Here is a 13313-nt window from a genome sequence, read left to right as displayed (position 1 = left end):
ATATCCATATAAAAATTAATTGTGTTGAGGAGCAGCTCACCTGAGAAGCCGGGTGAGCACTCACACATATAACCAGAAGCCATGGGGACACAAGTGGCTGAGTTAAGGCAGGGCTCACTGAAGCAGTCATTGATTGGCACTGTCTCCAGGGTGTTGTACACTGCCTGGAGGGACACACAGATACATCAGGCAGGAGGCTCCAGAGTATGAACAGTCACAAGATATTAACAAGAGAAATTAGTTATCATAGGAATATAGATCTGTGATGTCAAAAGACTTCAAGGTGGCCCAAAATTACTGAGTGAGCACCTGGTCATCTGGGGACACTCCGTCACACTGGTACATGGAAGCAGTGCCACGGTCTGGAGTGCTGCCTCCTCCTGGACATCTGCAAGAAGTTATTGCCATGTCATCTGTTTGCCAAGTGACAAAAACTATCAATTACAAGGTGACAAGGACAAGAAGACAATCCACTCATCTCATGCCCTGCCCATATTCCCACTGACCTGAGGCACTCCTTTTGCCCCTCCTGTTCCTGGAAGTGTCCTGGGGGACAATAGTAACAAGGCTCCAGTCCTGTGTTTGACACCTGGCCAGGAAGACACATTGCTGCAATACAATAATTTATTACTATTATTTGTACAGTAAATGCAACCTTGAATGATTCACTGCAATAATATTTCAAGTGATTGAGAGATAAATTGATATTTGATTTAGTAAATCATATTACACTACATAGAATAAATTCTAGAAAAAAAAAATTTTATGTAAGCATACCATACTTTTTACATGTGAGAATATTAAAACTACAAATCTATTTCATTTGATGCATGTGTCTTGTTACTTATTGAACTGTTCTTCATGTGAATTGTTATTCACATCCAAGCATAAATTTCCCACTGGGTGAGACTCACGGCGACACTCGTCAATGACCCAGGTGCCGCGGCGCCAGGTGGTGGTGCCGTGGGGACAGCTGGCACAGGAGAGTGAGGAGTAATCATCCTGGTACTGGCCTAACTCACAGGTGGTGCATGGTTCAAGGCCATCCTCAGAAAATGTTCCTGGCAAGCACTGAGCTGCAGGAAATAAGTGAATAGGATGTAATTCACCATAAGTGAAGATTTGACTGCTGTAACAATAGCTGCAATCAAATTATTACTAAATGCTTTGAAATTTACAATGAAAACTATATAGAGAGCAGCATTGCCATAAAACAAAAAAAGTCCTCCCAAACCTTTGCAATCAGCATCACTCTTGGCATTACTGGTCTTGGTGGAGGTGTTGGCAGGACACACAAGGCAGGACACCTGGCCTTCCTCTGGCTGGAAGGATCCCTGGGGACATGGCTGGCACTCCCGCAAGATGACATTGAAGAAGGTTCCCACAGGACACTTCACTTGGAGGAGAGAACAAAAGAGCACACTCAGAACATTTCTAAAGCATGAGCATCTGCAGGGCAAACTATGATGGTGTTTCCTTTAATTACAAATTATAACTGTTATTCACTGACTACTTAGCCAAGAAATGAGTCATTATTGCAGTGACTGATTTTCATTATTAGATACAACCAGGGGAAAGAATCATTGCCTTCTTTGCCTGCTTAAAACAACAGACACTATAGTGACTACCAAGTGACAAGCTGTATTCAGTCTTTTCTCAAGTTTACAAAAAAGTGTACAACAATAAAGATCATCTCATTAAAAAATAGAAAAGAACATGACTTAAAATGATGATAATAAAGATGTGAGAACACAAGGAGAACCAATGCTACAGCCAGTACTGAGAGACTTACCACACCTGCCCCCATCTCTTGCAACACTGCCAGCCTCACACACATATTCCATGTCTTCCCTCAGACGGATTGCTGCCACACGTAGCTGCTGCTCTCCATAGTCTAGGTCAAGCTGTCCTGACTCAGCAGCCTGCAGCAGCTCCCCCAGGGCTTCCTGAAGTTGGTTGGAAGCCCCTGACCCATGACCTAAAGGTGATTATTGTATATTAACTGAGGAAATCTTTTGTCATTAACTAGATTTGAAAAATTGAAGCAAATCAGAAAGAAAAACTATGTCTTATGATAAACTGAGATTTGAGGTAACTGACAAGACAATTCTGCATGAATACATTTCAACATGAAAAGGAACCAATACTTCTTAGTAAAAACAATTTGATACAATGCATACAAACCTTGCACTTTGAACTGCAGCTTGAAGGCCTTTTTTGTAAAACTTGGACGCTGCTGGAGCTCATCAGGGGAACCAGACTCCACACTCTGGCTACTTGAGAAAGAGGAAGAAGAGGAAGAGAAGGAGGATGAAGAATGATTTGTAGAAAAACCAGTTACTCCAAACTTTCCTCCAGCCAGCTCCTGCAAGGCTCTTACTTTCTCCTCACCAAACTCCTCAGAAAAGGCTGTCAGGAAGTCCTCAGAGGAGAAGGCACCATTCTGTGTCTTGAGGTTGGCCAGAAAGGAGGCAAACTGCACTGAGCCAATATCAGACCCCATAGACCGCGAGATAATATCAATGAGTGCACCAATTTTGTTGCTGTCAGTCTTCTGCACCACAGGGGAGGGAGTGGTGGTGGTTTGACTCTCACCAAAGAAAATGTGGTCCAGTGAGAATCCAAACTGTCTCTTGTGTCGTGTTAAGACATCCAGGTCCTCACGGTTGATGAATTCCAGAGCTCCTCTCCTGACCCTCTTGACCCGAGTGTTGCCGCTGCCCCGGATCCAGTACTTCCAGCCGGGCTCCAGGGGTTCATCTGGGACGAAGGACATGTAAGGAACAGACCGCTTTCTCCTGAAGAAGTCAATAGAGTTGTATTCTTCTTCTGCCTCAGACAGAATCTCTTCACATACTGCCTCCACAGCTGCCACCTCACACACTACATCCTCATTGCACATTGAGTTCAGGGCCTGCTCCAGTTTCTGTTCCAGTTGGTTCTCCACCTAGAAGGGAAGGAAGATTTCATGTTAATAGTATTTCATTGTTTTCTGGTGTTATTGAATATAAACTCATGTTGATTTTAGTCTCTCTCTCTTTCTCTCACCTGTCCCATGAGGAAAATGTCATCACACACAGAGCCATCGTCCTCCAGCGCCAGCTCTCCTTCCTGAGCAATGCTGTTTGACACTGATGTCACTGAAGGAGAAAACACGCATCAAAACCCTCCTGTCACTGTGATGTCTCTTTTCATTTCATTTTCACACCAGCCACAATATCTACTTCAAGATTGTTTCACTTTCCTTGTATTAACTAAATAGATTCTTAAATATCTTCTAATAAATGATTAAATGGAGGGAAAATTATCCTTTCTAATCTACCTGAACAGTCTGGGAATGGCATTGGATTGTCATCTGGGAGCCAAACACCATCATAGGCACAGAAGTAATCCTGCTGTGGCCTCATGGCAAAGGCATAGCCATCATAACATGTGAGGGTGCAGAAGATGGCAGATGGGTTCTCGGTACAGTTGGCAGCACCATTGATGGGATCCACCGGCAGTTGGCAGGCATGCTCTGTGAAGGGAGGAAAATGAAGAATTAACTGTTATCTCCTTGTCATAAGGTGACATGATTCAAGATTTTAAGTAAGAATGTGAATTAACATTTTCATGCCCAATTCAGAACTGATGAAAACACTGAGGATGACAAACTAGTTGCATAGGAAGTACCAGCTCAGCACAAAGCAGGGTTACCTTATATTAACAGAAAACTTGCTCTTTTGAATAATGAAGACAATTATAGTGATTCACTGAACTAAAGAAAAAAGAGAATTCTAACATTAAAGAAAGGTATTCATATGCACTAAAAACTATGATACTGTTAAATTGCTTCCTTCTTGATCTGTCTGCCTTTAAGGATAAACCAAGGAAGCTTTCAGTTTGGTAAATACCTGTAGATGGATAAGCATCAACAGCAGTGAACATAAACATATGCATACAAATGAAGGAATCTTTGCAATACAATTTGTTAAACCTCACTCCTTCAACAGAGGCAGTTGCTGTTACTTACTCTGCACAGTGATGGTGATGTTGCAGGAAGCTGTGTTTCCTGCCTCATCCATGGCCAGGTACTCCACCAGCGTGTCACCTTGAGGGAACCGTCCTGGATCTAATGACCGAGTAACCTGAAGTGAAAGGATTACATTCACATATCTCATTCTTAATAACCTGTAAAATGCTTAATTTAACAGTACACAAGGAGTGATCTAAGGGAGTGAAGAGATGTAAGAAAAGCACATGTACTATACTATATTTCAAGTGCACTTTGTCTCCTCTTACCTGCACCTCCTTGCCTGAGTTGTCTGAGAAAATCGGTTCCTCCCAGTACACATCCACATCCTCCTCATGGGAGAGGAAGATGGGCGGTGACTCACACCAGTCCACCCTCGGGGCCTCCTCATCTTCCCAGTCACAAGGAAGAGAGAGAGAGAGAGAGAGAGAGAGAGAGAGAGAGAGAGAGAGAGAGAGAGAGAGAGAGAGAGAGAGAGAGAGAGAGAGAGAGAGAGAGAGAGAGAGAGAGAGAGAGAGAGAGAGAGAGAGAGAGAGAGAGAGAGAGAGAGAGAGAGAACCTTAGTTATTGAGTTTATGAAATGAGCTTATTTTCATGAAATTGCTGCATTGCTGCACTTGTGAAATAAATTACACAGCAAGAGGATACCTAAACCATTCAGGTAAAACTAATGAAAATTTCAAAAATTGGATTACAATAGTTTAAGATCAACAATGAGACCATCAAACTAATAGGCTAACAGTGCAATGATAACAATCTCTCAGGTCTCATACAGACCAAACCAAAAGCTATGATACCACACAATGCATCCTCCCTCACCCAGAACTGTGATGGAGAACTTGCATGAGGCTCTGTTGCCCATCTTGTCCTTGGCCAAGTAGGTGATTGTGTGTGTTCCAATGGAAAGCTTCATTGGCTGGGTGGTCACAGGAATGGACGCCACACCCACATACTCATTCCCTGCATTATCTGTGATATAAACAAATGTCATATGCATTAGTGATACATCCCTAAAGGCAGGATAAATTCTGAGCCATGAGAGGCACCTTTGATTGGGAGTGAACCCTTGACATGGAGGTGTTAAGTACAGCAACCAAACAGAACCAAACACTCATTAGTTCCCAAAAAACATAATATCCATTTATCTATCTATCTACTTACCAGGTCAGCAATCCCACATGGGGTGGCCCTGACAAAGCACCACACACACACACATCATTCATACTCTTAGCCCCATTAGCCCTTAGTAGAAAGGGATTTATTTACACAAAAGAATATTTATTTATCCATCTAAAGCCACACCAGGAATTATACTGTACAATACCATACTCTCTTTTATTAATTTTGAACATCCCTTATCCTCCAGAGATCCATATCACAATATTCTTAAAACCTTCTAGACCAACCAGTTACTACAAGCTATTTCAGTGATACAAGTGACTCACCAGTGATGTGTGGCCCATCCCAGCGAACCAAGGCATAGCTCTCATGGGGCTCTGTGGCCACTGTCTTGTTGGCAGGACACTGGATGACAGGTGGGGTCACATCTCAGGAGACAGAAGGAACAAGTAGTTAATTACACAATAAAGTCTAAGAAATGCACACAAAATATCGGCAAAAGAAAATGCACTCTTAAAATACATAAAGTTTTCACCTTACACTGCATAAATGACATCATCAACTCCCTAACTAACTGACCAATGAACTAACTAACTAACTAACTAACTAATAGTAGAAAGAAAACCTGATGTAAAGTCTTCATCAAACACTTCACAGCTGCAACCACCAAGGTCACACAACTCACCGACACATCTGGTAGTCTTGCCCTTAGCAGACCACACACCATGGCTGACACAACTGGTCCACCTCGGCCCAGTCATCTGGTGGCCTGGGTCACATGTGTATTCACAGTTGATGCCATACTTGGGTCTGGGGGATGAGCAGGAGGCTGGGCTGACTCTTCCATGATGGATGGGTGGCAGGCTGGGACAGAAGATTGCTGTGGAATAGGAGTTTTCTTGATCACAGGTACAACAAGTATGAGTAGATTCTTATCCGGGAAGAGGATTTCCAAACTCAAGGGTAATAAGTATCTTAAAATTATGCTGACATTACTATATAAACAAATTAAAACATAATTCTCTGAAGAAACTCTCATTCAGTTCCTTATCCCTTGATTATACATCCTATGATACACCATACAACTGTCAGACATAGACCTGTTCACCTGTCATTATGTCAAAATATTGATATTACACACAAAACTGTGAAGCCTGTTGCCTTACGTTTGCAATATGCAGGGATGCCATCCCACATAGCCACCGGCAAGCAGGTCCTAACCTGTGAGCCCACCAACTGAAATCCCGGATCACAACCAAAGGTGCACTCAGTGTCTATGGTGGGCTGCTCCTGGGAGCACTGCACAGTCCCATTGCCAGGAGCATGGAGCTCCTGACATGATTTCACTGTTCAATGAATGAAAATGATCATTAACATTGAGATCAATCATCTAATGCCCTTCAGGATTTTCAGGGAATATAATAACAAATACTGTTGCAGTGAAGTAAAAAAAATAAGAAGCACTGATGATACTGACTGATACAATGTGCATCACCGCCACTCCAGACACCATCCTCGCCACACAGTCGGATGGAGGAGCCCTGTAGGGTGTAACCAGAATTGCAGCGGATGCCACAAGCTGCATTCACCACATTACCACATGTCTTGCGCACAAAATAACCATTCTGAGGTGGCTTGAGTACTGGGCACTGCATCACTGGTAATGAAGCAAGCAGAATTTGAGAGACATTAGGTAGTATTTAATAAAATCATCTTTAGTCTATGTAACTAAATGATATAGAAATTCAACTCATTTATAATTCACCAATTAACTGGTGACAATAATATGAAACTCATTACTAAATTTCAGAAAACTTAAATGATCTTTGTAAGCAAATCTGAAACTACAAGCACTGAAAACATTGAATCACTTGAACACTTCTTTGGCTGTAAGTGGTATCTTCCAAATCATACTAATAACATGCATTCAACTATTTTACGAAACATGGAAAGGCATAACGATCAGAACTAAATATTTCCATCTTGTATTGTTGTCACTTCATTGTCCATAATAGTAAAAATCACCCTTATACTGCCCATTTCAAAGTCTAAATAGTTTTACTCACTGGTGCATCTCATTCCAATCTGGGTGTAGCCACGTTTACAGTAGCACTGCTGGCGAGAGGTGGAGCCCGAGGAGCTCAGCATGTTGGGGTCTGGACACGGCAGGCAGGTGGAAACATCCCCAGGGGTCTGTGTGTTCTTGTATGTGCCTGCTGGACATGCTGTAGGTGGATACCAATAGTAGTGCTGAGTAAAACAAAAATATTCAAATATATACACATTATAAAATTCTTCTCAACAATGAAGACCAAAGCCAAGATGCTACATGCAATTTTCTATGGTATATAAAATATATAGCAGTATTGTAATATGTAAAAATATACCAAAGAGGAAAAGGATACTGACACATAAAACTATAATATCCATGGAATCAGTCAGCACCCTGTCAATCCAACACGGACACTATCAACATATTATCATCATCATTATTATTTCATCTGACATCCTTGTCTTCCATCATAGAGCTGGATGAGCAGTGTATGACAACCAGGCTTAAGAATCACAAGCAATCATGTGGCAAAAAAACAGCCAGCACACTCACCCCTGCAATCACCACGCAGACCTGTGCCATAGTAACCCTCACGGCAGGCGCAGGCATAGTGGCCCGTGTGAGTGCCACAGGTGCAGGAAGCGTAGATGTCACAGCAGCTGTTCAGCTCTCCATCCTGGCACAGCTTGAGGCATGCACGTCTGTCCTGCTCCATGTACACACCACTGTGTAGATCTGGGCGGGGGGTTGGGGGGAAGCAAGCAGTATACGTTAGTTCACTCGTAGATGGATAAAACTTTCTTCTTTTTCTCACTGTTTCCAGGAACAAGAGATAAAAGATATATTATTTGAAATAAACTACAGATAAGTAAATGAATGAATTAAAAGTGGGGAAAAATAGAAACAGGAAATGTAATGAAGGAGAAACTACAATATATGAAAAAGGATGGGACTAGATTGAAGAAAAGATATGGAAAAGATATATCCTACCTTCATGCAGTGCTCTCCTTGCTAACGCTTCAAACTCCTCAAAGGAATCAAGGATGTATGAGTGTTCTTCCTTTGGGACAGAGGCCATGTCATACAGCTCCTGACAGGGATGCAGAAAGACACATGAGACAAAGATATCACTTTGAGCCATAACTGTTAACTTGCTAAGATCATCTTCTAACCTTTCTCTTAGCAAATGGCATATTTTTTTTCTGTTTATGTTATTTTTTTTATCTCTTAGGAATAAGTATCTTGTTTCTTGAGGAATTATGCAAGGGCAATTTTGCTGCTACTAGCATTAATATCAAATACCATACCTAAAAATGAAAATCAGAATTAAACAGAAGATGAATGTATAAAATTCAGTTAAATAAACAGAGCTAGTTAGATATTCATACAAACACAGAGACACCTTTCCCTTCCTCTCTATACACGCTTCTACTTCTCACCTTGACATTGCCATTCCGGATGCCAAACGTGAATATTCGCACCCCTCGGGCTTGCAGGAAAGCAGCAGCAGGCCTCGGGTCCCCACCATTACTGTAGCCATCGGTCACCAAGAAGACAGCCTTTATGGCATCAGGTCTGGCCAGGGCTATGATGCTCTGGAGAGGGATGGATTGAATGATGGATAAGATTAACCCTTTTACAGCTGCGGTTACTCTTTATCAACATTCAAAGCACAAAAATAGTTAAAAGAGGAAATTAATGATGTCTTTTCTAAGTTACAGAAGTACTTATGTAGCTATAAACTAGAAAAATTATATGTCCACCAGTGAAAGGCACCATATTCTGTAACACTTATGCGCTGTACCTCCACTACAGTCAAGGCACCATATTCTGTAACACTTATGCGCTGTACCTCCACTACATTGAAAGGCTCTAATTGATGTTACTCAGGTTGTAAGGTTGGTTTTACAATTCTAGTGACAAATTAATATGATTTCTACATTACTAACAGGAGAAACACTCTTGAGGATCCAGCTAATCATCCCTGTGGCCTTGAAAAATTGTGGTGAGAGAGCAAAGAGTTTCTGCCACTGTACACGAGGATCACACTTGTATTGGGAGGAGCAGCAAGAATGATTACTGAATTAAACCCACGACATGACACTCAAGGATTTTACTAGTCAAACCATGAGGATCTCCATGGCTCAAGTGGTGTTTGGTTATCCTAGACAGTCCTACCATTACTCCTTTGTTATGATTTCCCCTCAGTCTTGTAAAATGTTTTGGTGCAAGTTTTGAAGAGCAACACTGCCGGCAAAAAAAGGGATCGAGTAGTTTAAAAGTTTTAGTGCTTTAAGTTTTGCTCAGATTAGGATAATTTAGATGAAGTAATAAGTGTCACACTCTGACAATGCGTCACAAAGAGTGAGATAACACTACTGACAGTGAAACACCAAAGTGTTTTCACTAGTGACAGTGAAAACACCAAAGCTGACAGCCCACACTAGTCCTAACAATCATCCACGAATCCTTATCATAATGTAAACTTCGCCTGAACCGGTAATTCTAAAACTGTTTCATATACTCGCTTTATTACCTGATTAACTTGGTAATGTGAATATAACTAAGAACAATTACAATAAAAACATATAATAATAATAATAATAATAATAATAATAATAATAATAATAATAATAACCTGAGCCTCCAGGAGTGCCCCAAGAGTGTAGGTGCCGCCCCCGGAGTATCTGATCCTCGGAAGCTCCCTCTCCAGCAACGAGCATTTGTGGTTTTGTTCCGAGGCCTGAGTCACATGGTCAATGTGCCGAATTACCTGTGAGATAGGGACAGATGAGTTACTGTAGGTTACTGGTGGTAGGGTGAGAGGGAGGGAGGGAAGTTAGGGAGGAGGATGAACTAGAAGGAAGGTGGAAAGTGGGAGGCAGACGAAGTTTTAAGGAAAGATGGCAGACAGGAAGGAAGAAAAGAAAGTGAAGCGGGAAGGAAGAAAATTCAAAAGAATGGAGAGAGATATTGACACTATTTCCATCTGAAGTAACACGAAAGGAACGAAGAATTGTGGGAAAGAAAAGGAAGAAAGGACAAACAAAGAAAAACTAACATACACGAAGAGGAAGAAGTGAGGAAGAAAAACACAGGCGTCCGCGTAGAGGATGAGAAAGGTGAAAAGGTAGGAAAGAAAAAAAAAAAAAAAAGGAGAATTGCACTTTCCCTCACCTTGTGCTTGCTGGAGAAGGTGATGACGGCCACCCTCGTCTGGTTATAAGAGACGGCGAAGTCTGCTAAGAGTTTCTTGACGAACTTGATCTCGTTGAAGAAGTTTTCTGCCCCGACTGAGGCCGAGGCGTCCACCAGGAAGATGAGCTCAATGCGCTGATTGGGAACCTGAGGGTGGAGATAATGATAGACAGATAGATAGACAGAAAGAAAGAAGATATATATATATATATATATATATATATATATATATATATATATATATATATATATATATATATATATATAGAGGAGAGAGAGAGAGAGAGAGAGAGAGAGAGAGAGAGAGAGAGAGAGAGAGAGAGAGAGAGAGAGAGAGAGAGAGAGAGAATCTACCTTGTCATGAGCGAAAGTAAAATGAGCTTTCACGAAATCTCTCTCTCTCTCTCTCTCTCTCTCTCTCTCTCTTGAATATCACACACACAGAGAGCAAATTAAAAACACAGGACATTACAAGTTTGACTCAGTCCCGTAAAAAAAAACGCAACTAAAACATTACTAATAGGTTAAATACACACACACACACACGCACACATGAAAGTCCCTCCTTCCCAGCCACATCATAGACAGTACTCAGAGCAGGCCATGAGAGGCGGTAAGATAAGAGCAGAGTGATGGATGGATGTGCTGCGTGGGTCTAGTGCGGCTGACACATCTGTTCAGTGTTGGCAGGGGTGGGATGACTGCATGGAGGTCCCGCTTGCTCTCCTCACTTCTCTCTTCTTTCATAATGGTTCCTTACTCTCTCAGATGGGATTTTGTCATTTTGTTTAGCAGCGTTTATTCCTACGTGAAGTGTCAAGTGACGGGTCTTCTACGTAGCTCTTCACTCTCTCCCTCCCTCTCCTTGTCTCTCATGATTATGGTGTCTAATTGCTAATGTTAGTTTTGTTTTTTCATTGCTGCAATGGAATCTTATGCTAAACAGAGGGTTTAGCATCTTTTTATATTGCACTGTCGCGTATGTATGCAATAATGATGTGAATGATAACTACTACTTCTACCACTACTACTACTACTACTATTACTACTGCAACTACAAGGATTTACAAAGATCGCGACTTTGGGTATAAGATGAGAGCATGGCCAAAGAAGAGAGCGTGGATTCTTTTCATTCAAGCGAGGCATCAAAAGCTTATTACTGAGTGCCCGCATGGGACCTCGTGAGGGAAGCGTGCGGCCGTCGTGGTCACGTAGGATTGGTGATAGAACACGTGCACCTCTGGATAACTCAAGGATAACTGTGTGTGCCCGCATTGAACTTAAGGAGACTCATTCACCTCCTCCTCCAGCCCAGATACATTTACGTCAGTAGCCAATATACGCAAAAAAAAAAAAAAAAAAAAAAAAAAAACATAAGTGACAGTAATGGTAATGGAGAAATTTTTTTTTTTGTGTGTGTGACTTCCTGATTTCGTAAGACACTCGTCTTATTAATGATTAGAAGAAGAAGATGAGGAAGAGAAAGAGCAGGAGGAAGTGGAACAGGAGGAGGAGATCAGTGAGAATAAGTATATGCAAGATTTTAAGGATTACCTTCATTTGGAGGAGGGAAAAAGGGGAAAAGGAAAGAGAAAGAGAGTGAGAGAGTTACATAGAGTTACATAGATACACAGGCCACAACAGACCTTGCGGTCCTCACGAGAGAGAGAGAGAGAGAGAGAGAGAGAGAGAGAGAGAGAGAGAGAGAGAGAGAGAGAGAGAGAGAGAGAGAGAGAGACGGGCCCATCCACAAAACTGGCGATTCCTTAACTCCCCTTTTTAACTCCTGTAACCAGAACCCACCGATCCCCCCTGACTCTTACCGCCTGTCCCCCCCGTCTCTCCCTCCCCCCTCCCCCATCTTCCTTCTGCCTGCTGATGGCCTTAAGAAGACGAGGGATAGTTTGTTGTTTTGTCTGTCTGTTTGTCTCACTTGCAAGCCTACCATCTTTCTCTCCTTCGTTCCTTCCCAAGCAACCTCGTAAGGGTTCAGCTGTTTTCTTCTTCCTTTGTATTCCTTAGTGTTAATCTCGAAAACAGAAGAAAATAACTACAATAACTACTGTCTTTGTTTTAACGGTATAATTAATTAGTGTTCTTTTTTTTCACTTCTTTGTTTTTTTTTACATATCATGTTTCTTTGTCGACTGTTTACTTTTCGTTCTTTCTTTCTCTCTTCCTCCGCCTCTGCTTCCTCATACTAAGTACTACTTTTAATAATAATAATAATAATAATAATAATAATAATAATAGTATCATTATTATTATTACTACTACTACTATTATTATTATTATTATTATTCTCCTTTCGCCTGCTTTCTTGCGTTCCTTCCTCTCCTCCTCTTTCTGCTTCCTCCTCCTCCTTATCCTCTTCTTTTGACAGCTTCTTACCCAGTGAGTGAAAACGTGTGTAGATAATGTCAACAACGTGTCTACTTATTATACTCTCTCTCTCTCTCTCTCTCTCTCTCTCTCTCTCTCTCTCTCTCTCTCTCTCTCTCTCTCTCTCTCAAAACAAAACAAAAAAAAATCGATATGAAGGTTGTCTTATCAGAGAGAGAGAGAGAGAGAGAGAGAGAGAGAGAGAGAGAGAGAGAGAGAGAGGAGCAAGCAAGCAACATGAAAACGCAAATTAATATAGACAGCTCGTGCAGTTAGCAGTAATGGGGGGAGGGGGTGGAGAGACAGTGTGTGGGTGGATGGGGTGGTTACGAGCACACACACACACACACACACACACGCACAGAGAGAGAGAGAGGTGGGCGTGAGCGTCATATGGCTTCTAAGGTCACCATTGTTGGGGTAAGAACGGAGCTCTCGACCACTCCTTTTTTCCCAAACATTCTTAATTAAATTCAGAGACGCGGAGTAAATCGGGGAAGGGTTTAAAGGAGGAGGACGAGGAAGAGGAGGAGGACGAGGGCGATGAAA

General features: G+C 41.8%; 1 protein-coding gene across 4 annotated transcripts in view; it reads right to left on the bottom strand.

The window, feature by feature from the left end:
- Nucleotides 1-13313, bottom strand: part of LOC135109802 (sushi, von Willebrand factor type A, EGF and pentraxin domain-containing protein 1-like) — a 38105-nt gene that overhangs the window by 20628 nt on the left and 4164 nt on the right. For 3 of the 4 annotated variants that reach the window (XM_064021478.1, XM_064021480.1, XM_064021481.1), the window contains exons 2-23: nt 10362-10529; nt 9823-9957; nt 8624-8779; nt 8175-8274; nt 7737-7919; nt 7198-7356; nt 6609-6788; nt 6298-6477; nt 5817-6011; nt 5458-5559; nt 4832-4981; nt 4282-4403; nt 4013-4127; nt 3323-3517; nt 3049-3140; nt 2185-2947; nt 1793-1978; nt 1235-1396; nt 915-1076; nt 507-609; nt 310-388; nt 41-164 (exon numbers count right to left, since the gene is read on the bottom strand). In XM_064021478.1, coding sequence (XP_063877548.1) covers nt 41-164; nt 310-388; nt 507-609; nt 915-1076; nt 1235-1396; nt 1793-1978; nt 2185-2947; nt 3049-3140; nt 3323-3517; nt 4013-4127; nt 4282-4403; nt 4832-4981; nt 5458-5559; nt 5817-6011; nt 6298-6477; nt 6609-6788; nt 7198-7356; nt 7737-7919; nt 8175-8274; nt 8624-8779; nt 9823-9957; nt 10362-10529 — 3811 coding nt within the window. The remainder of the gene's footprint in view (nt 1-40; nt 165-309; nt 389-506; nt 610-914; nt 1077-1234; nt 1397-1792; nt 1979-2184; nt 2948-3048; nt 3141-3322; nt 3518-4012; nt 4128-4281; nt 4404-4831; nt 4982-5457; nt 5560-5816; nt 6012-6297; nt 6478-6608; nt 6789-7197; nt 7357-7736; nt 7920-8174; nt 8275-8623; nt 8780-9822; nt 9958-10361; nt 10530-13313) is intronic. The other variant, XM_064021479.1, reaches the window with a different exon arrangement.

The sequence above is a fragment of the Scylla paramamosain genome, chromosome 19, assembly GCF_035594125.1.
Source record: "Scylla paramamosain isolate STU-SP2022 chromosome 19, ASM3559412v1, whole genome shotgun sequence".
NCBI lineage: Eukaryota > Metazoa > Arthropoda > Malacostraca > Decapoda > Portunidae > Scylla > Scylla paramamosain.
The sequence above is the reverse complement of the archived record's forward strand: the minus strand, read 5'-3'. Positions and strand labels throughout refer to the sequence as shown.